Here is a 14,366-nt window from a genome sequence, read left to right as displayed (position 1 = left end):
CGTCATACTCGCCTGTTTCATTGGGTTTTTAAGGCGGACGCTTAAGAAATTAAATATATTTACATATACAATACATATATGGATACTACACATAATGCCATATAAAAACTAGGCGAGATTTTAACAGTGTGTGTAATGTAAAGAACCACCTGATCTGTAGGTGGCGCTGTGTGTAGAAACACTCTCGCGCATGCGCGTTCTCGCGAGAGTTGGTTTTTTTTTCTAAGCTCTCCGCGCTCCTCCTTCCTCCCTCTTTCCGCCATATTGCTGAACCGGTAAGACCGAAGTCTATTGAGTTCTTGATCGAATCTGTTTTATATCACAGTCATCGCAACACTTTACACGTTTCTAATCACGGATTATGCTTCATAAATCCCCCCTGTGTCTGATCTGCTGAATATTGGGCGTCTTGGTGCGTTTATGGTTGGATATTTTAACCTAAACTCGGGTTTGTGTCTGTTGGCTTCATGCTCGCCATGTTGCTGCTTTTTATGCTTTTAATACGAATCACGATAAAACACGGACGTATTTAAACGCTGTTTTTTCTGACACCCGGTTAATCAGTGATAAAATTCAGGAGTAAATGAGCTTCGTTAGGCGCTTGTTTGTTTGCTTGCTATAGAGCTAACTGTGTTAGCATGTTAGCAGCGGTCAGTTGTATTAGAACGTGTCTGTGCTGCGTTCACGTTCCAGTTGTTAAAAGGCGTTTTTTAGTCTTTATTCATATCAAAGTCTAGTGTCGTGTTGGAAGTCTGTCAGTCTTTGCTGTGGCTGTTTGTGTAATGTGGTTTCACCGTGGTGCTGCTGTTTATTCCTGCCTAATACAGTAAATGAGTTTATTGTGAATCTAAATAATAATGAATAAATACGTGTGCTGTTGTATGTAATGGTTTAAAACGTGTGTGTGGGTGTTTTTGAGTCTTGTATTTACTTTGCATGGGCAGCCTTCATCATGTATCGCTTATTTAAATGTATTCAATCTTAGCTTTGCTTGTTGTATAGTTCTATGAATGCTTTACATCATTTTAGTGTGTCTTTCTCGAAAACGCAAATTTGCACACAATATTTGATCGGTTACATGATCAGTGTCCCATCATGCAGTAGAATAATTCCCACTAATTACAGTATTTGTATAAATGATGAGGTCTGTGATCAGCTGAGGCAGTTTAAGGAAAACAGTGCTGTGTTTTCTGATAGTTAATAGTTAAAAAAAGCTTGACTTCCATGTTCTGAACTCTCAAAACGACAATGAATAACTAATATATCATACAGGTCTGGTTTGGATACGATACTCGATGGTTTGGATATAATACTGGATTCAGGGTTCAGTACTTAATGGTTTGGGTTCAGACGTCAATGGTTTGGAACTTTGGATACAGTACTCGATGGTTTGGATACAATATTCAATGTATTGGTTCAATACTATATGGTTTGGTTCAGTATTTGATGGTTTGGATACAGTACTGTATGGTCTGGGTTGAGTAGTCAATGGTTTGTAATTTTGGATGCGGTACTCGATGGTTTGGTTCAATATTCAATGGTTTGGATACAGTAGTAGGGTTAGGGTTCAATACTTAATGGTTTGGTTCAATGCTCAATGGTTTGGGTTCAATACTCGATGGTTTGGGTTCAATACTCGATCAGTACTTTTATGTTGGGGCCCATAATTGGTCTATTCCTTATTAGATGTGCCATTTTCAAATCGTTATGCTTAGATGTTTGTGATCGATCAGCATCAGGCAATCTTTAGTGGATTGAGACTTTCTCATAAACCGTTGTGACGTGAAGTGATGTATTTTTGAGATCTTCTTTATTGTTCCTACAGGCACAGGCATCATGGTGCGCATGAATGTCCTCGCTGATGCGCTGAAAAGCATCAACAATGCAGAGAAGCGTGGCAAGCGCCAGGTGCTCATCAGGCCCTGCTCCAAAGTTATTGTGCGTTTTCTTACTGTCATGATGAAGCATGGTGAGTAACTTGCTCTGCTCCTTATTTTTAAATCGGGAACATACACGCACACAGTTCTAATCTGGTGATGTGATTAAAAAATGGCATGGAAACGTGCAGGTCTTAGTAAGATCAGTATTTATTGATGCACTTGAGCAAATTTGAGTTGAAATGAAAGACGTTTCACTTGACGGATGTCCCCATGCACTATTGTTCCACCCCCAGTCTCAGAGCTTTCAGCTCAAAAGTTTTTTGTTTAAAGGATTTAAATCTGTAGAATTAAAGCCACGTAATCAATCATTGGTTTATGTGGAAGTGTTCTTGCTGGAAATAACAATAACCTTCTTCCTCATTGTTTCGGTGAATCCAAGATGCCAGTCATAGAGTTGAGATTGCCAGTTCCGGCAGCAGAACACTGTCCCACCTCAATGCTCGACCGTGGGAATAATACTCTCCTGGTCGTAAGCATGGCCTTTCTTGTGTAGGGCAAACTGCTGATCCGTTTGGCCAACAATTTCAGTTTTGTCCCTTAAAGAAAGAGAAAATGATCTTGAGCATATAATGTTTTACAGTTCTAATATCTGTCTATGCCAAAATAGCCAATATGTTGCTGATCTGGCAATAAACCCAAACAAACAAAATTGGTCCCATAGATCTGTGTCCTTCAACCCTGTGTTCTGTTCTGTAGGCCTATCCTGAATGTTTTCTGGTGCATTTTACTCGACCCTTTATGTGCTTTTAATCAAAAGTGTGTGTTTTATTTCCTCCAGGTTACATTGGTGAATTTGAGATCATCGACGATCACAGAGCTGGAAAAATCGTTGTGAACCTCACAGGCAGGCTGAACAAGGTTCGCAGTGCTCTGTTTTAATCTCTCTTAAATGATCCTGAGGAATTAGGAACACGCTGGATTGATTGTGGTTTTATTGTGAATCCTCAGTGTGGCGTGATCAGCCCCAGGTTTGATGTGCAGTTGAAGGATCTGGAGAAGTGGCAGAACAACCTTCTCCCATCCAGACAGTTCGGGTAAGTGCCACCAGAACACGCACTGTGAAGACTGGGGTGCGATTTCTAGCGTTTTCTGTTGCCGTCCGTTGCTTTTCTTGCGCGTAATGAGCGGGGAGTTTGATTGACGGCCTGTAATTTGTGATACGTGCGACACAACCACCACTTTCTCTCTTCTGGACACTCATTTTATGTCATTTATTTGCCTGATGGATCGCGATTGGATGTAAAACGCCTTAATGTTACAATCATGCATGCTGTGTGATTACGTAAAGCACATTAACACCTCAGCCTGACCGTATGCGTACACGAGACCTTAAACGCGGTCATATCAGCCACAATTCGTTTGCTCGTACGGAATAGGGCTTTTCAAGTGCACTGGTACCTTGTAACTCGACGTCCCCTAAACTCAATCTATGAAACTCGAATCCCTTCGTCGAGAAATCTGTACCCTTAAATTTGACAGGTGTAAACACAGGGGTGAGTGTTGGGGCACATTCTATTTCAGTGTTTTATATTATATTTGTTGTTATTTTCAGTGTAAGTGTCAAATTACCCCATTATTTTACATGAGCCTGAAGTATATGCAGTTCCACAGGACCATGGGACGCATTAACAGGTTTCCCAAACATCCTTATGGGAAAAAATACCTTGAAACTCGACCCAGACCTAACTGACCTCGATTATTTACTTTTTTATGTTTTTGATGAGACCATTAAGGGGTTAATGATCTAGTTAATCGTTAACATCCTTAATAGACATCAAAACACCACTATCAGACCTTTGCCAACACTGCTTACATCAAGAGCTAAATGTAAATATCAGATAATGGCAAGATTTTGGGAAGAGGCCGGGGGTAATGTGGCTGAAATTCATTCCTGTAATCACTGCACCTGAATAATTGGTACTTTTGGTTACAGATCTGTGTCGCCACACTGATTTATCGCGTTTATGAGATTGTTTGGAACTCAGATGATCGTCCAGGATATTACAGAATATTAGTCACTAAATTCCAGTGGATAAAAGCGAAGGCAGCGATTGTACAGACGAAATAGATTTCCGTTTGTCGGGGCGTCAACGCTGTAATTCATCACCAACCTGTAAGGCTGCTAATGATTAATGAAGAACACGGGTTTGCAGACGGACCGTCGTGGATCTACCCAACCTGTACGCTTTATCAGACGAGCTCCGGAGCTCTAATGACTGTAACGCCGGCTTCCATTAGTCATCGCACTCGGGCTAATGAACAGATCATTACCGAACGAACAGGCTGCGTTTTATAATGACTTATAAACCGTATAAAGCGGGGCGAAGTTTTTCTTCCCCGCTTTGCTTTGTACGTAAATGGACGACGCTTTGGCGAGACACCGTTCGCTTACTTGAGCTTCTCATTCGTCTTATCCGTAGTTAAACGGAGAGCATCGTGTAGGCGTCTTGTCGTACTGCCGTTTCTGTGGACGGAGAATTTTGGAATGAGGAGCGGTGCTACCAGTGGTTTGTGTTGGTGCTTCACAAATGATTTTAAATCCGGCACGATCCAGAGAGCAATCGTCAGAGCTTAAAGCCGAACTGGACCTAAATACGTCTCCCGCAGCCGCCCTAATGGTGCCCTGTTATCATGTGATGACGTTAAAGCTTCATAAATAAGTAAAATAAAGTAAACGTGCTCTTACTACAAATTGTCTTATATCTCATATATATATATATTATATTAAACATGCTGGAACCACAGCAAACTTTTGCATGCACCACATTTTGTTTCCAATATGTCATTGGAAAACGTCATGGTGTATTAAACTATTCAGGCTGCAGGTGGCGCAGCAGTGTAATACTTCAGGCCTGGAAGAAATACCCTGAACAGATTCGCCCCATACAACCTTAGATATAGCCAGTCATGTCTGTGTAGGTGCCTGGCTGGCCGGTACCGGTTCTCAACAGTGGAGGGCGAGCATAACGGATTAATAATTAATACAATTAAATCAACTTGTCAGATTGTAAATTCAGTATCCAAAGGTTTGACCACAGTTCACAGGAGTCACAGTTCTGCATTTTTTATGCACTGGCAGTCAAACAATAGCACGGTCATTATTATTATTACTATCTTTATCTCTGTATTAGTCGATAAAATGGACTAAAATATAAAAACAATATAAAATTGACAAATATAGTACCTATTGTTTTTTTTGCCATTAAATATTGCGTTAAAACCCAAATAAATAAGTTACTAGTCGTCTTGTTTCGGCTCTTCCGCACACGCGATTAACACGTCGTCATATCTTGTGTGTGTTGGAGGCTTCCACACTCTGATACCTGCAGAATTACTGCTCTTATTTATCACATACTGACTAAATGTTCTAAATACTCGCAGGAACTAGGACATGTCTTTAATTAAGCCAAAATCAAAACAGTCCTTAATTGATTTTGAATAATAAGGGGGTATCAAAGAGCGCTCTTAATGTGCATGACTTGACTTTACATGAGAATTATGTACCGGTCCTGCCGTGAATATAACCAGGGTGTAAGCACGGCGTAAAACAACTAAAATAATAATAATAATTTATAAGACTCGTCTTGTTTGGAGTTGCTACAGCGGATCATTGGTTCTTTATTCTGTCCTGAGCATCCTACCCCTCGCCTCATACATAGACCTCTTGTTTAGCATTTCTTTATTAGTAATTTTTCCAAACTGGCTCTTTTGAGGGGGGGGGTTACTTATATATGCAGATGCTTTTATCCAAATTGACTTGCAATTGGGGCTGAATATAATGCAAGCAACTGACGGGCTTGAACTGACAACCTTCTGGTACCTTAAACTCTAAGCTTTTACTGAATGTCTACAATGACTAATCGTTTATTATGATGACTTGGGTGGCACTGCCGCCTCACAGCAAGAAGGTCCGTGTCCTTTCTGTGTGGAGTCTGCATGTTCTCCCCGTGTCTGCGTGGCTTTCCTCCGGGAGCTCCGGTTTCCTCCTACAGTCCAAAAACATGCAAGTGAAGTGAATTAGAGATACCAAATTTGTCCACGACATGCAGTTACTACCTGTCCTGTCATGAATGTAACTAAAGTGTGTAAAACATGATGTTAAATCCTAATAAATGATTAAATATTATAACGACTGATTAGCCACGGGCGCTCAAAGCTGCGTTTCGGTTTCTTGTGCGTCTGATGCATTTTAATTCTGCGTCACCGACCGTGAATGTAAACGATCTGTTCAGGCCGACCTTTACAAACAGCGACTGTAGAAGCTAATCAAATACCGAGAAGCTTGATTCAATATTCTGAGCCATTAGCTCTCGCTGCATTTTCATTCCTGTGTTCTCCCGAGCTTATTGATTCAATCGGTGCTGATTTGCAGCAGTTATTTCTTCATTTTCTGTTAAGTGCTTTTCATTGGCTGTTTAAACTGCCTTTGACTTCTGCGACTCGCTGGAAATTCCAAACCGTTCGCTTGCTCTTCAGCCCAAGCCAGCGATCGATTTGCATATCGGTAACAATAATCCAGTGGGTTTAATTTGTGTTGCATTTAGATTTATTTCTGTTTCTCTCTGTGTCGTGCAGGTTCATTGTGTTGACGACTTCAGCTGGTATCATGGACCACGAAGAGGCCAGACGAAAACACACAGGAGGAAAAATCCTAGGGTTCTTTTTCTAAATGTAAAGGCACCAACAAATAAAAGCCATTTCCAGTGGAACTGATGCTCATTGTGGTTCTTTCTCTTTTAATAATTTTGCTTTAAATGAATCTCGGTGGATTTAGAGCCGATTGGAAATCGAAACCCGGTCAAAAGATCGACTTTTAAATATTACAAGCTGTTTTTTGACTTCAGTTTGCTTAACAAAACATGTAACATTGCATGTTTACATTACAATTATTGATGAGTGTAATGTTTTATATACACAGATCAGCCATAACATTAAAACCACCTCCTTGTTTCTACACTCACTGTCCATTTTATCAGCTCCTCTTACCATATAGAAGCACTTTGTAGTTCTACAATTACTGACTGTAGTCCATCTGTTTCTCTGCATACTTTCTAACCCCCTTTCATGCTGTTCTTCAATGGTCAGGACCACCACAGAGCAGGTATTATTTAGGTGGTGGATCATTCTCAGCACTGCAGTGACACTGACATGGTGGTGGTGGTGTGTTAGTGTGTGTTGTGCTGGTATTATGGCGATTTTAAACACCTCACTGTCCCTGCTGGACTGAGAATCATCCACCAGCCAACAGCGCCCCGTGGGCAGCGTCCTGTGACCACTGATGAAGGTCTAGAAGATGACCGACTTAAACAGCAGCAATAGATGAGCGATCGTCTCTGACTTTACATCTACAAGGTGGACCGACTAGGTAGGCGTGTCTAATAGAGTGGACAGTGAGTGGACACGATATTTAAAAACTCCAGCAGTGCTGCTGTCTCCACTCATACCAGCACAACACACACTAACACACCACCACCTAAATAATACCTGCTCTGTGGGGGTCCTGACCGTTGAAGAACTGGGTGAAAGCAGTCTAAAAAGGTATGTAGAGAAACGGATGGACTACAGTCAGTAATTGTAGAACTACAAAGTGCTCCTATATGATAAGTGGAGCTGATGAAATGTACAGTTATTTTATAGGATTCTGGGGTAAAACTAACAGCTAAGTGAATAAAATAAATGTGCTGACTCAGTTTAAGGGACTAAACTTGTGTGTATGACCACACACAGGACTCTACAGACTGATTCTTTGAAGCGTTTCCATAAGCGCCTGTGGATTGATCCAGTAGAATGAGTAATGTGTTTACATTTGGGTTTAGATCTGAACTGTGGATTCTCAGACTGCTCTGTAAAGATCACACCAACCAGACTGAAAAGCTTTAAATCGAAGATCTCAGACTATTAGGTCGTTTCACAGCACCAGGCCGCGAAGTCTGTCGGCCTAATTGGCTCGGTTGTGCAGTTTTGCTGAAGCGGCGTTCACAGGACCTGATTGAGATCACACCGAGCTGACACTTGAAGGCTGATCCAGAAACTGTAAGGTTCAACTGAGGTTCTTTACAGGTTCTGCTGCCTGTAATGAGCAGTTGTGGCATTTCACACACTAGGTGAGATCTGCTGGGTGTGCGATTTATCTGAAAGAACGAGCTCAGGAAAAATAGCATCGTGCCTGGACGTCCACCTCAATCTTCCAGCCTCGATGAAGGCCTGACTGAGTGGAATGATGAGGAGGATGATTTATAAGCCTACAATCCTGCCAAAAAAAGTGGTGGTCGATAAGTCTAAAGATTTACTGGACCGTGTGCGATATTGCTCGACCCACACATTATCTACAGCTCTGCAGGATTTATCGTTCAGCTCATGAGCAATTTTCCAACTTGATCCGTATCCGAATTCTTAACACTGACTAGGAGGAATGGAACAGTGGTCAGTTCTTACATGAAGACCATTGTTGCAACAACAGGGCGTCTCAGAAACCTACAGTACTTGGGCGGCACACAGCAAGAAGATCCTGGGTTTGATTCCCCTCGTGTCTGCCTGGGTTTCCTCCAGGTTCTCCGGCTTCCTCCCACAGTCCAAAGACACGCAAGTGAGGTGAATTGGAGATACGAAATTACCATGACTGTGTGTGTTTGACATTAAACTTGAACTGATTAATCTTGTGTAACCAGTAACTACCTGTCCTGTCATGAATAGAAACACAATGTGTAAAACATGACGTTAAAATCCTAATAAATAAATAAAGTACACATGAGCCAAAACATTAGGACCACCCGCCTAATAGGCTGTCAAATCAGCTCTGGTCTGTCCTAAACCAACTCCCAACACATCTTATGGAGTCCTGTGGTATCTGGTAGCAGGAATCTTGAAGAACGTGACCTTCACCCTTGGACCTTCACCCAGTTGATCTTGTTGCTTTGACACCTAGATGACCATTGGTTGTGCATTCAGTGGTGGACATAACGTATACTGGACGTTGACTGGAATGTGACTTTGCAGCTCCAAATACAGAAGGGTTTGATCCTTCTCACTCTTGTTGGTCCGTACCAATCAATTTGTTTTATTTTACTGTAATAATTAGGTTAAATAAAAGAAATACGACCTAATAGAGGTTTCAAAATTAAATCCAGACCTACTCATTCAGTTCGGAGACTCCCTATGCCAGCAGATGGCAATATATGCCCACTTTTAGTCACCTACACCTTCTGTTGGTTTCCTCTGAGCTCAAACACCTCAAGGCACCATCTAGTATTTTGGAAAGTTCACATAAATGGAGCAGAAATATAAAACAATTAGGTCTCAGTGTCTCCTGTGAGGACTGAGAATGTCAACTTTTCCTGAAGGATCTCCAGCCGTTTTTAAATCCAGTGGATGTTTTAATCCTCACATGGACCTTTAGTCTATCATGAAGTCTCCTTTCAGTGGGTCATGCTTGAAACTCTTTAGGGACGCCCTCACCTCCTGACACAGTTTCATTCAAAGGAACAGTGGCTCTACTCCAGATGTCCAAATCTCTGCTGGTTTGTCAAGTTTATCCTCTAACAAAGAGGTAAGTCCAGCCACCAGGCAGAGGAATCTAATTCATGATGCTTGCAGTGGAAATGTCAGTATTATTTCAGCCAGGACTCGCAGCTCTTGTCTGTGGGTAAGACTGTGTGTGGGTTGATGATAAATAATCAGTTTCGTCCAAAATTTAAGCTCCTGTGTCACTACAGAACAGTACAGCGACCACAAACGTGTTCCATGAACAACTAAAAACCAAAAAAATTTTTGTACTTCTTTGTACTTTGAGACCTTGTCATGGTATAGGGGCTGGTGCGCTTTGATAAACCTCAAAGCTCATCGCAGGCATAATGCGCCCAATTGGAAAGAGGTCAGACAACAAACGATCCCCCGGGCCCCTTAAGAGGAAGAACGAACAAAGCGCATTCTACACAGATTAGAGTTATCAGGATCCAACCCAGTGCTCCAGGGAACAAATGAACCAAAATGTGTTGCTGTAGGAGTTAAACGTTCATAGGGGTTAAACACACGTCTGAATGTCGTTCTGTCCCTATGCAGCGCTCTGTCATGTAATCTGTTTGGTACATCCTGTACTTTCTACTCCCTGTATCAGTACATACATCTAAATAATGTGATTTTTGCTATCTGTGGTAAATAAAACGTCCAAGAAGGAGCCATTTGACATATTACGGTCTTCCTTTAATGTCTTTAAGTGGTCAAGCCTGTGGAGGTTCAGCTAGATGTTTATGATCAAATTCATTTAATCTTAAGGACCGTTAACAATAAAAGATAAGAGAAAAGTGGGCATCCTTATAGAAAACAAAACTGAAAAAGCTAAATAAGCAAATAGGAAATCATAATCTACAACCTTCAAACCTAGATAACAATGAAATTAATGTTAAAACAAGTTAAATGCTTGTAGCGTGGAGTAGAGATCTCCAACAATGCTCAGGATCGAACCTGGAAATCTGGAGCTGTATGGCATAGACGTCCTACATCCATATATCAATTTGTATCCTGGTCAGGGTCACTGCAGGTCAAGTTCTAATGGAAAACACTGACCAGAGGGCAGAAACACCGTGGCTTCAGACACCCCCTGTTAGACATAGCCAATAGTGTCTGTGTAGATGCCTGGCCGGCCAATAGCACAGCTGGGATTTGAAGCCGGATGTCAGTGGTTAGCTAGCGTTATAGATCCCAAGCACCGTTAATCACATTTTGTACACGTTAATACAAGAAAGATTACAAAAGATGAATAAAAAAATTGGATTATTAGCAAAAACTCTGATGATTTGAGAACTATATACGATAGAAACCCAAATCTGGGTGCCCAGGTGGCGCAGTGGGATATTCTGCTAGCACGGCATTGCCACCGGTCAGCTGGGCGCCATCTCGTGGGCATAATTGGCGGTGCCTGCAGCAGACACAGTTCTGCTAGGGCGGGATGACCGGACTATGTGGGTGGGGTCTTCAAATGCTGTGTAAGGACCCTGAAGGCACCTGTGCAGAATGCATGGGTGGAAAAGCGTTTCGCAAAGGGCTGCACGCGGGTCTGAGGGGGCGTGAGCAGCAATATACCCACCTCGACTGCGATCAGGGATCCCTCAGCAGCGGAAGACAGATTGACTACACTAAATCGGGAGAAAATGCATCAATAAAATATATATATATAAAAAAGAAACCCAAATCTGAACTCCTCCACCAATAAAACTCCATTAGAATAAAACCATAAAATATAAGAACAGTATTTAAATAAATTGGCATATATAATGTAGCAATAGTCATTGTTAGAGTAGCCAGGATTTGTTTACACTTTTCTTTTCTCTATGATTATATTGTCAGGAAATTAAAATGCATCACTGATAGGAAAATCAAACCCTAAAACTCGTGATGAACAGCGACGCATTTTGCATTTCTGCAGGGCTGCACGTTAAATAATGGGACGGTTTGAAAAATCGCTGACTTGTAGTGCAACAAAACGGCGGTTTGTATTAAATGCAGCCACCCCGTCCGCCCGGTGGCATTACGCCGTGATGACGCTTCAATCAAAAACGAGGGCCGAACACCAGGCGAGAGCTTCTCACCAATGGAAGACGGTAATCAGGTCTGGATCGTTGCTCCTGCTGGCTAAGTGCTTATTTTGATGGGTTTTGCATTCGGTGTTTTGGGTCCATTGGTCCCGAGGTTCTGAGTGACTGGGTCTTCTCGCCAAGGCTGATGGGGCATTATGACACGAATCTGCTACAGTAAAAATGTCCCGAATTGGATCCACAGCTTCAGACTGAACAGAAAATACAAAATATATATAAATATAAAAAAGAACATAGCATCACCTCTGTTTCTTTATTTTTATTACATTTACAGAATCTAAAAATGTTTATGATTAATGTATTTGCAGCTAACTGGCTACCTAACTACTTATACATTAAATTAATGACCCTTTATTACAGATACAAACAAATTTGCATCATCATCATCATCATCATATTTATTGTCATTTTTTAGTAACAGCAAAATTTGTGTAGAGCTACATTTATGCTAATTAGCAAATGTGCTGTTATTCAGAGCTAAGTGCAAATACATCCAAACAGCTGCCACTTTTGCCATAGCACTTTACTAAATACTATATTAAATTAGTACTTTTTTAATTATGTCATTATTATTTAGACGCACCAGGTAACACACAGCACGCGGTTGCAAATAAAGTCTTTTGTTGAGACTAGCTTGATCGAATTTCCAGACGTCATATGAATTCAAAAAGTCTGGAAATTCTAAAATACAGTATGTGGCCAGGGCGGCACGGTGGCTCGGTGGGTAGCACTGTCGCCTCACAGCAAGAAGGTCCTGGGTTCGATCCCCAGACGGGGCGGTCTGGGTCCTTTCTGTGCGGAGTTTGCATGTTCTCCCCGTGTCTGTGTGGGTTTCCTCCGGGAGCTCCGGTTTCCTCCCACAGTCCGAAAATATGCAGTCAGGTTAATTGGAGACACTGAATTGCCCTATAGGTGAATGTGTGTGTGTGTCTGCCCTGCGATGGACTGTTACTGTGTGCCTTGCGTCCATTGAAAAACTGGAATAGGCTCCAGGTTAAGCAGTTAAGAAAGTGAGTAAGTGAGTATATGGCCAAAAGTATTTGGACACCTGACCATCAACTTGTTTGACGTCCCATTTCAAAAACAAGTGTGTGATCTTTTTAGCTGTAACAACATCTGCTACAATACTTTGAAGTATGTCTGTGGTCATTTGTACCCATTCAGTTGGTCCAGATGTAGGTCAAGAAAGCCTCAGTTGATGTTCCGATTCATTCCAGAGCTCTTGAATGGGGCTGAGGTCAGGGCTCTGTGCAGACCACTGGAGATTCTTGGTTCTTGTAGGGTCAGTGTAGTGTAGTGGTTAAGGTACTGGACTAGTAATCAAAAGGTTGCTGATTTAAGCCCCACCACTGCCAGGTTGCCACTGTTGGGCCCTCGAGCAAGGCCCTTAATGCTCACTTGTTTAGACTGTATACTGTCACAGTTCTGTAAGTCGCTTTGGATAAAAGTGTCCGCTAAATGCCGAAAATATAAATGTAAATATAAAATGTAAATGGTTTTAAATCGAGCTTTTCTTCATGTGAAGAGGGACACAGTCATTCTGTAACAGGACAGGGCCTTCCCTAAACTCTTACTGCAAAGCTGAACATAAAGAAAAGCTCGGTTTAAAGAACCTCCAGTAGAACTTCCTGCAGGCCGTATATTTACAGACAGCGTGTGTTCACATCCTGTCAGTGATCACAGTTGTTGATGCGCTGTAATGGAATGAGTGTGTTTTCTGTGGTGAAGCCACACAAATAACGTTCCCATGAGCCAATGCTTCATCCTTTAATTATTTAGAATTTCCTGTTTTTTTTAAAGGCAGTTTTACCGCTGCACGCTAATGCACTGGTTCTTATTCAGGGGGCAACTGAGCCTAGAGGGGCTTTCATTGCAATAAATTGGGGAAATCAACAGGCTATCGAAATACGAGAGATTTCTTGAGGTGTTGTATAGATCTATTTTAAACCCCCTATAGCCTACGCTGGGTCTTGGAGAGTGGACGCATATTTGATTTGTCCGCTACAAAAGTCAAAGGTCAACAGACGGTGATTATGAAAGATTCAGTTTTTGATGCAGATCACAACACCTTTTGTCCTTCTCGCTAAAGGACAGTTGTAGCCAAGCGGTTAAGATGCTGGACTAGTAATCAAAAGGTTACTGATTCAAGCCCCACCACTGCCAGGTTGTCACTGTTGGGCCCTTGAGCAAGGCCCTTCACCCTCAATTGCTCAGACAGTATAGTGTCACAGTACTGTTTTTCTGTTAACATAAGGGAGTATAAAGCGCATTTGTGCCGGCTGTGCTGTTGTTTCCTATGAAGTGTGGCGGTGCTGCTTAGCTTGCCGATGCACTTCCCTAAGTGATTTGCGCTTGCTGCGGTGCTCAAAGTTCACCTGATTGAGCTCCTCCAATGAGACGAACTGTTTGATATGACACAATAAAAGTGACTCCGAAAGCCGTACGAACAAAACTTAACGTGACTTATTGTGGTAAAACAGCGAGTGAGGAATGTGATTAGTGGAGGAACTTATGAGCAGTAATAATGAAGAGAAGTTTAGTGCTCCTGTCTCCTTCTTTTACTACATTAAACCACGTTAAGCTTTATTTTCAACCAGAAACTTTTTAGACTCTGTGGAGAAGCTGATTCTGATTCTTACAATTTTTAGAAGCTCGAGCTGTAACACAAGTTTAAATGTGAAACAGTGAGGAGAATCCAGATAAACACAGATACACGTGGAGCTGTAACCCTAGATCTGATGCAAAGCTCTCACGGTTTTGCTGCTTCTCATGTGAATGCACCCTAAGATCAGAAAGGTTGAGGAACCGCTGCACTATTTGGCTTTAAAAACAGAAC

At 41.8% G+C, this 14,366-nt stretch overlaps 1 protein-coding gene across 1 annotated transcript; it reads left to right on the top strand.

Annotated features, from left to right (window-relative positions):
* Positions 1-201: 201 nt before the first annotated feature.
* On the top strand, positions 202-6,649 carry rps15a (ribosomal protein S15a). The gene is made up of 5 exons (XM_063018535.1): positions 202-275; positions 1,826-1,969; positions 2,719-2,798; positions 2,889-2,974; positions 6,516-6,649. Exons 2-5 carry the CDS (start codon positions 1,837-1,839, stop codon positions 6,607-6,609), a joined length of 393 nt encoding a protein of 130 aa, XP_062874605.1. The 5' UTR covers positions 202-275; positions 1,826-1,836; the 3' UTR covers positions 6,610-6,649.
* The last annotated feature ends 7,717 nt before the right edge of the window (positions 6,650-14,366 follow it).

This window comes from Trichomycterus rosablanca, chromosome 22 (genome assembly GCF_030014385.1).
Source record: "Trichomycterus rosablanca isolate fTriRos1 chromosome 22, fTriRos1.hap1, whole genome shotgun sequence".
Lineage (NCBI taxonomy): Eukaryota > Metazoa > Chordata > Actinopteri > Siluriformes > Trichomycteridae > Trichomycterus > Trichomycterus rosablanca.
This window is presented reverse-complemented; position numbering and strand designations above follow the sequence as displayed.

Bases quoted from the DNA above. Each gene is read 5' to 3' on its own strand.
- rps15a (XM_063018535.1), top strand. From the start codon at position 1,837: ATGGTGCGCATGAATGTCCTCGCTGATGCGCTGAAAAGCATCAACAAT. The intron at 1,970-2,718 runs GTGAGTAACTTG...TATTTCCTCCAG, and splicing joins TACTGTCATGATGAAGCATG to GTTACATTGGTGAATTTGAG. The intron at 2,799-2,888 runs GTTCGCAGTGCT...GTGAATCCTCAG, and splicing joins TCACAGGCAGGCTGAACAAG to TGTGGCGTGATCAGCCCCAG.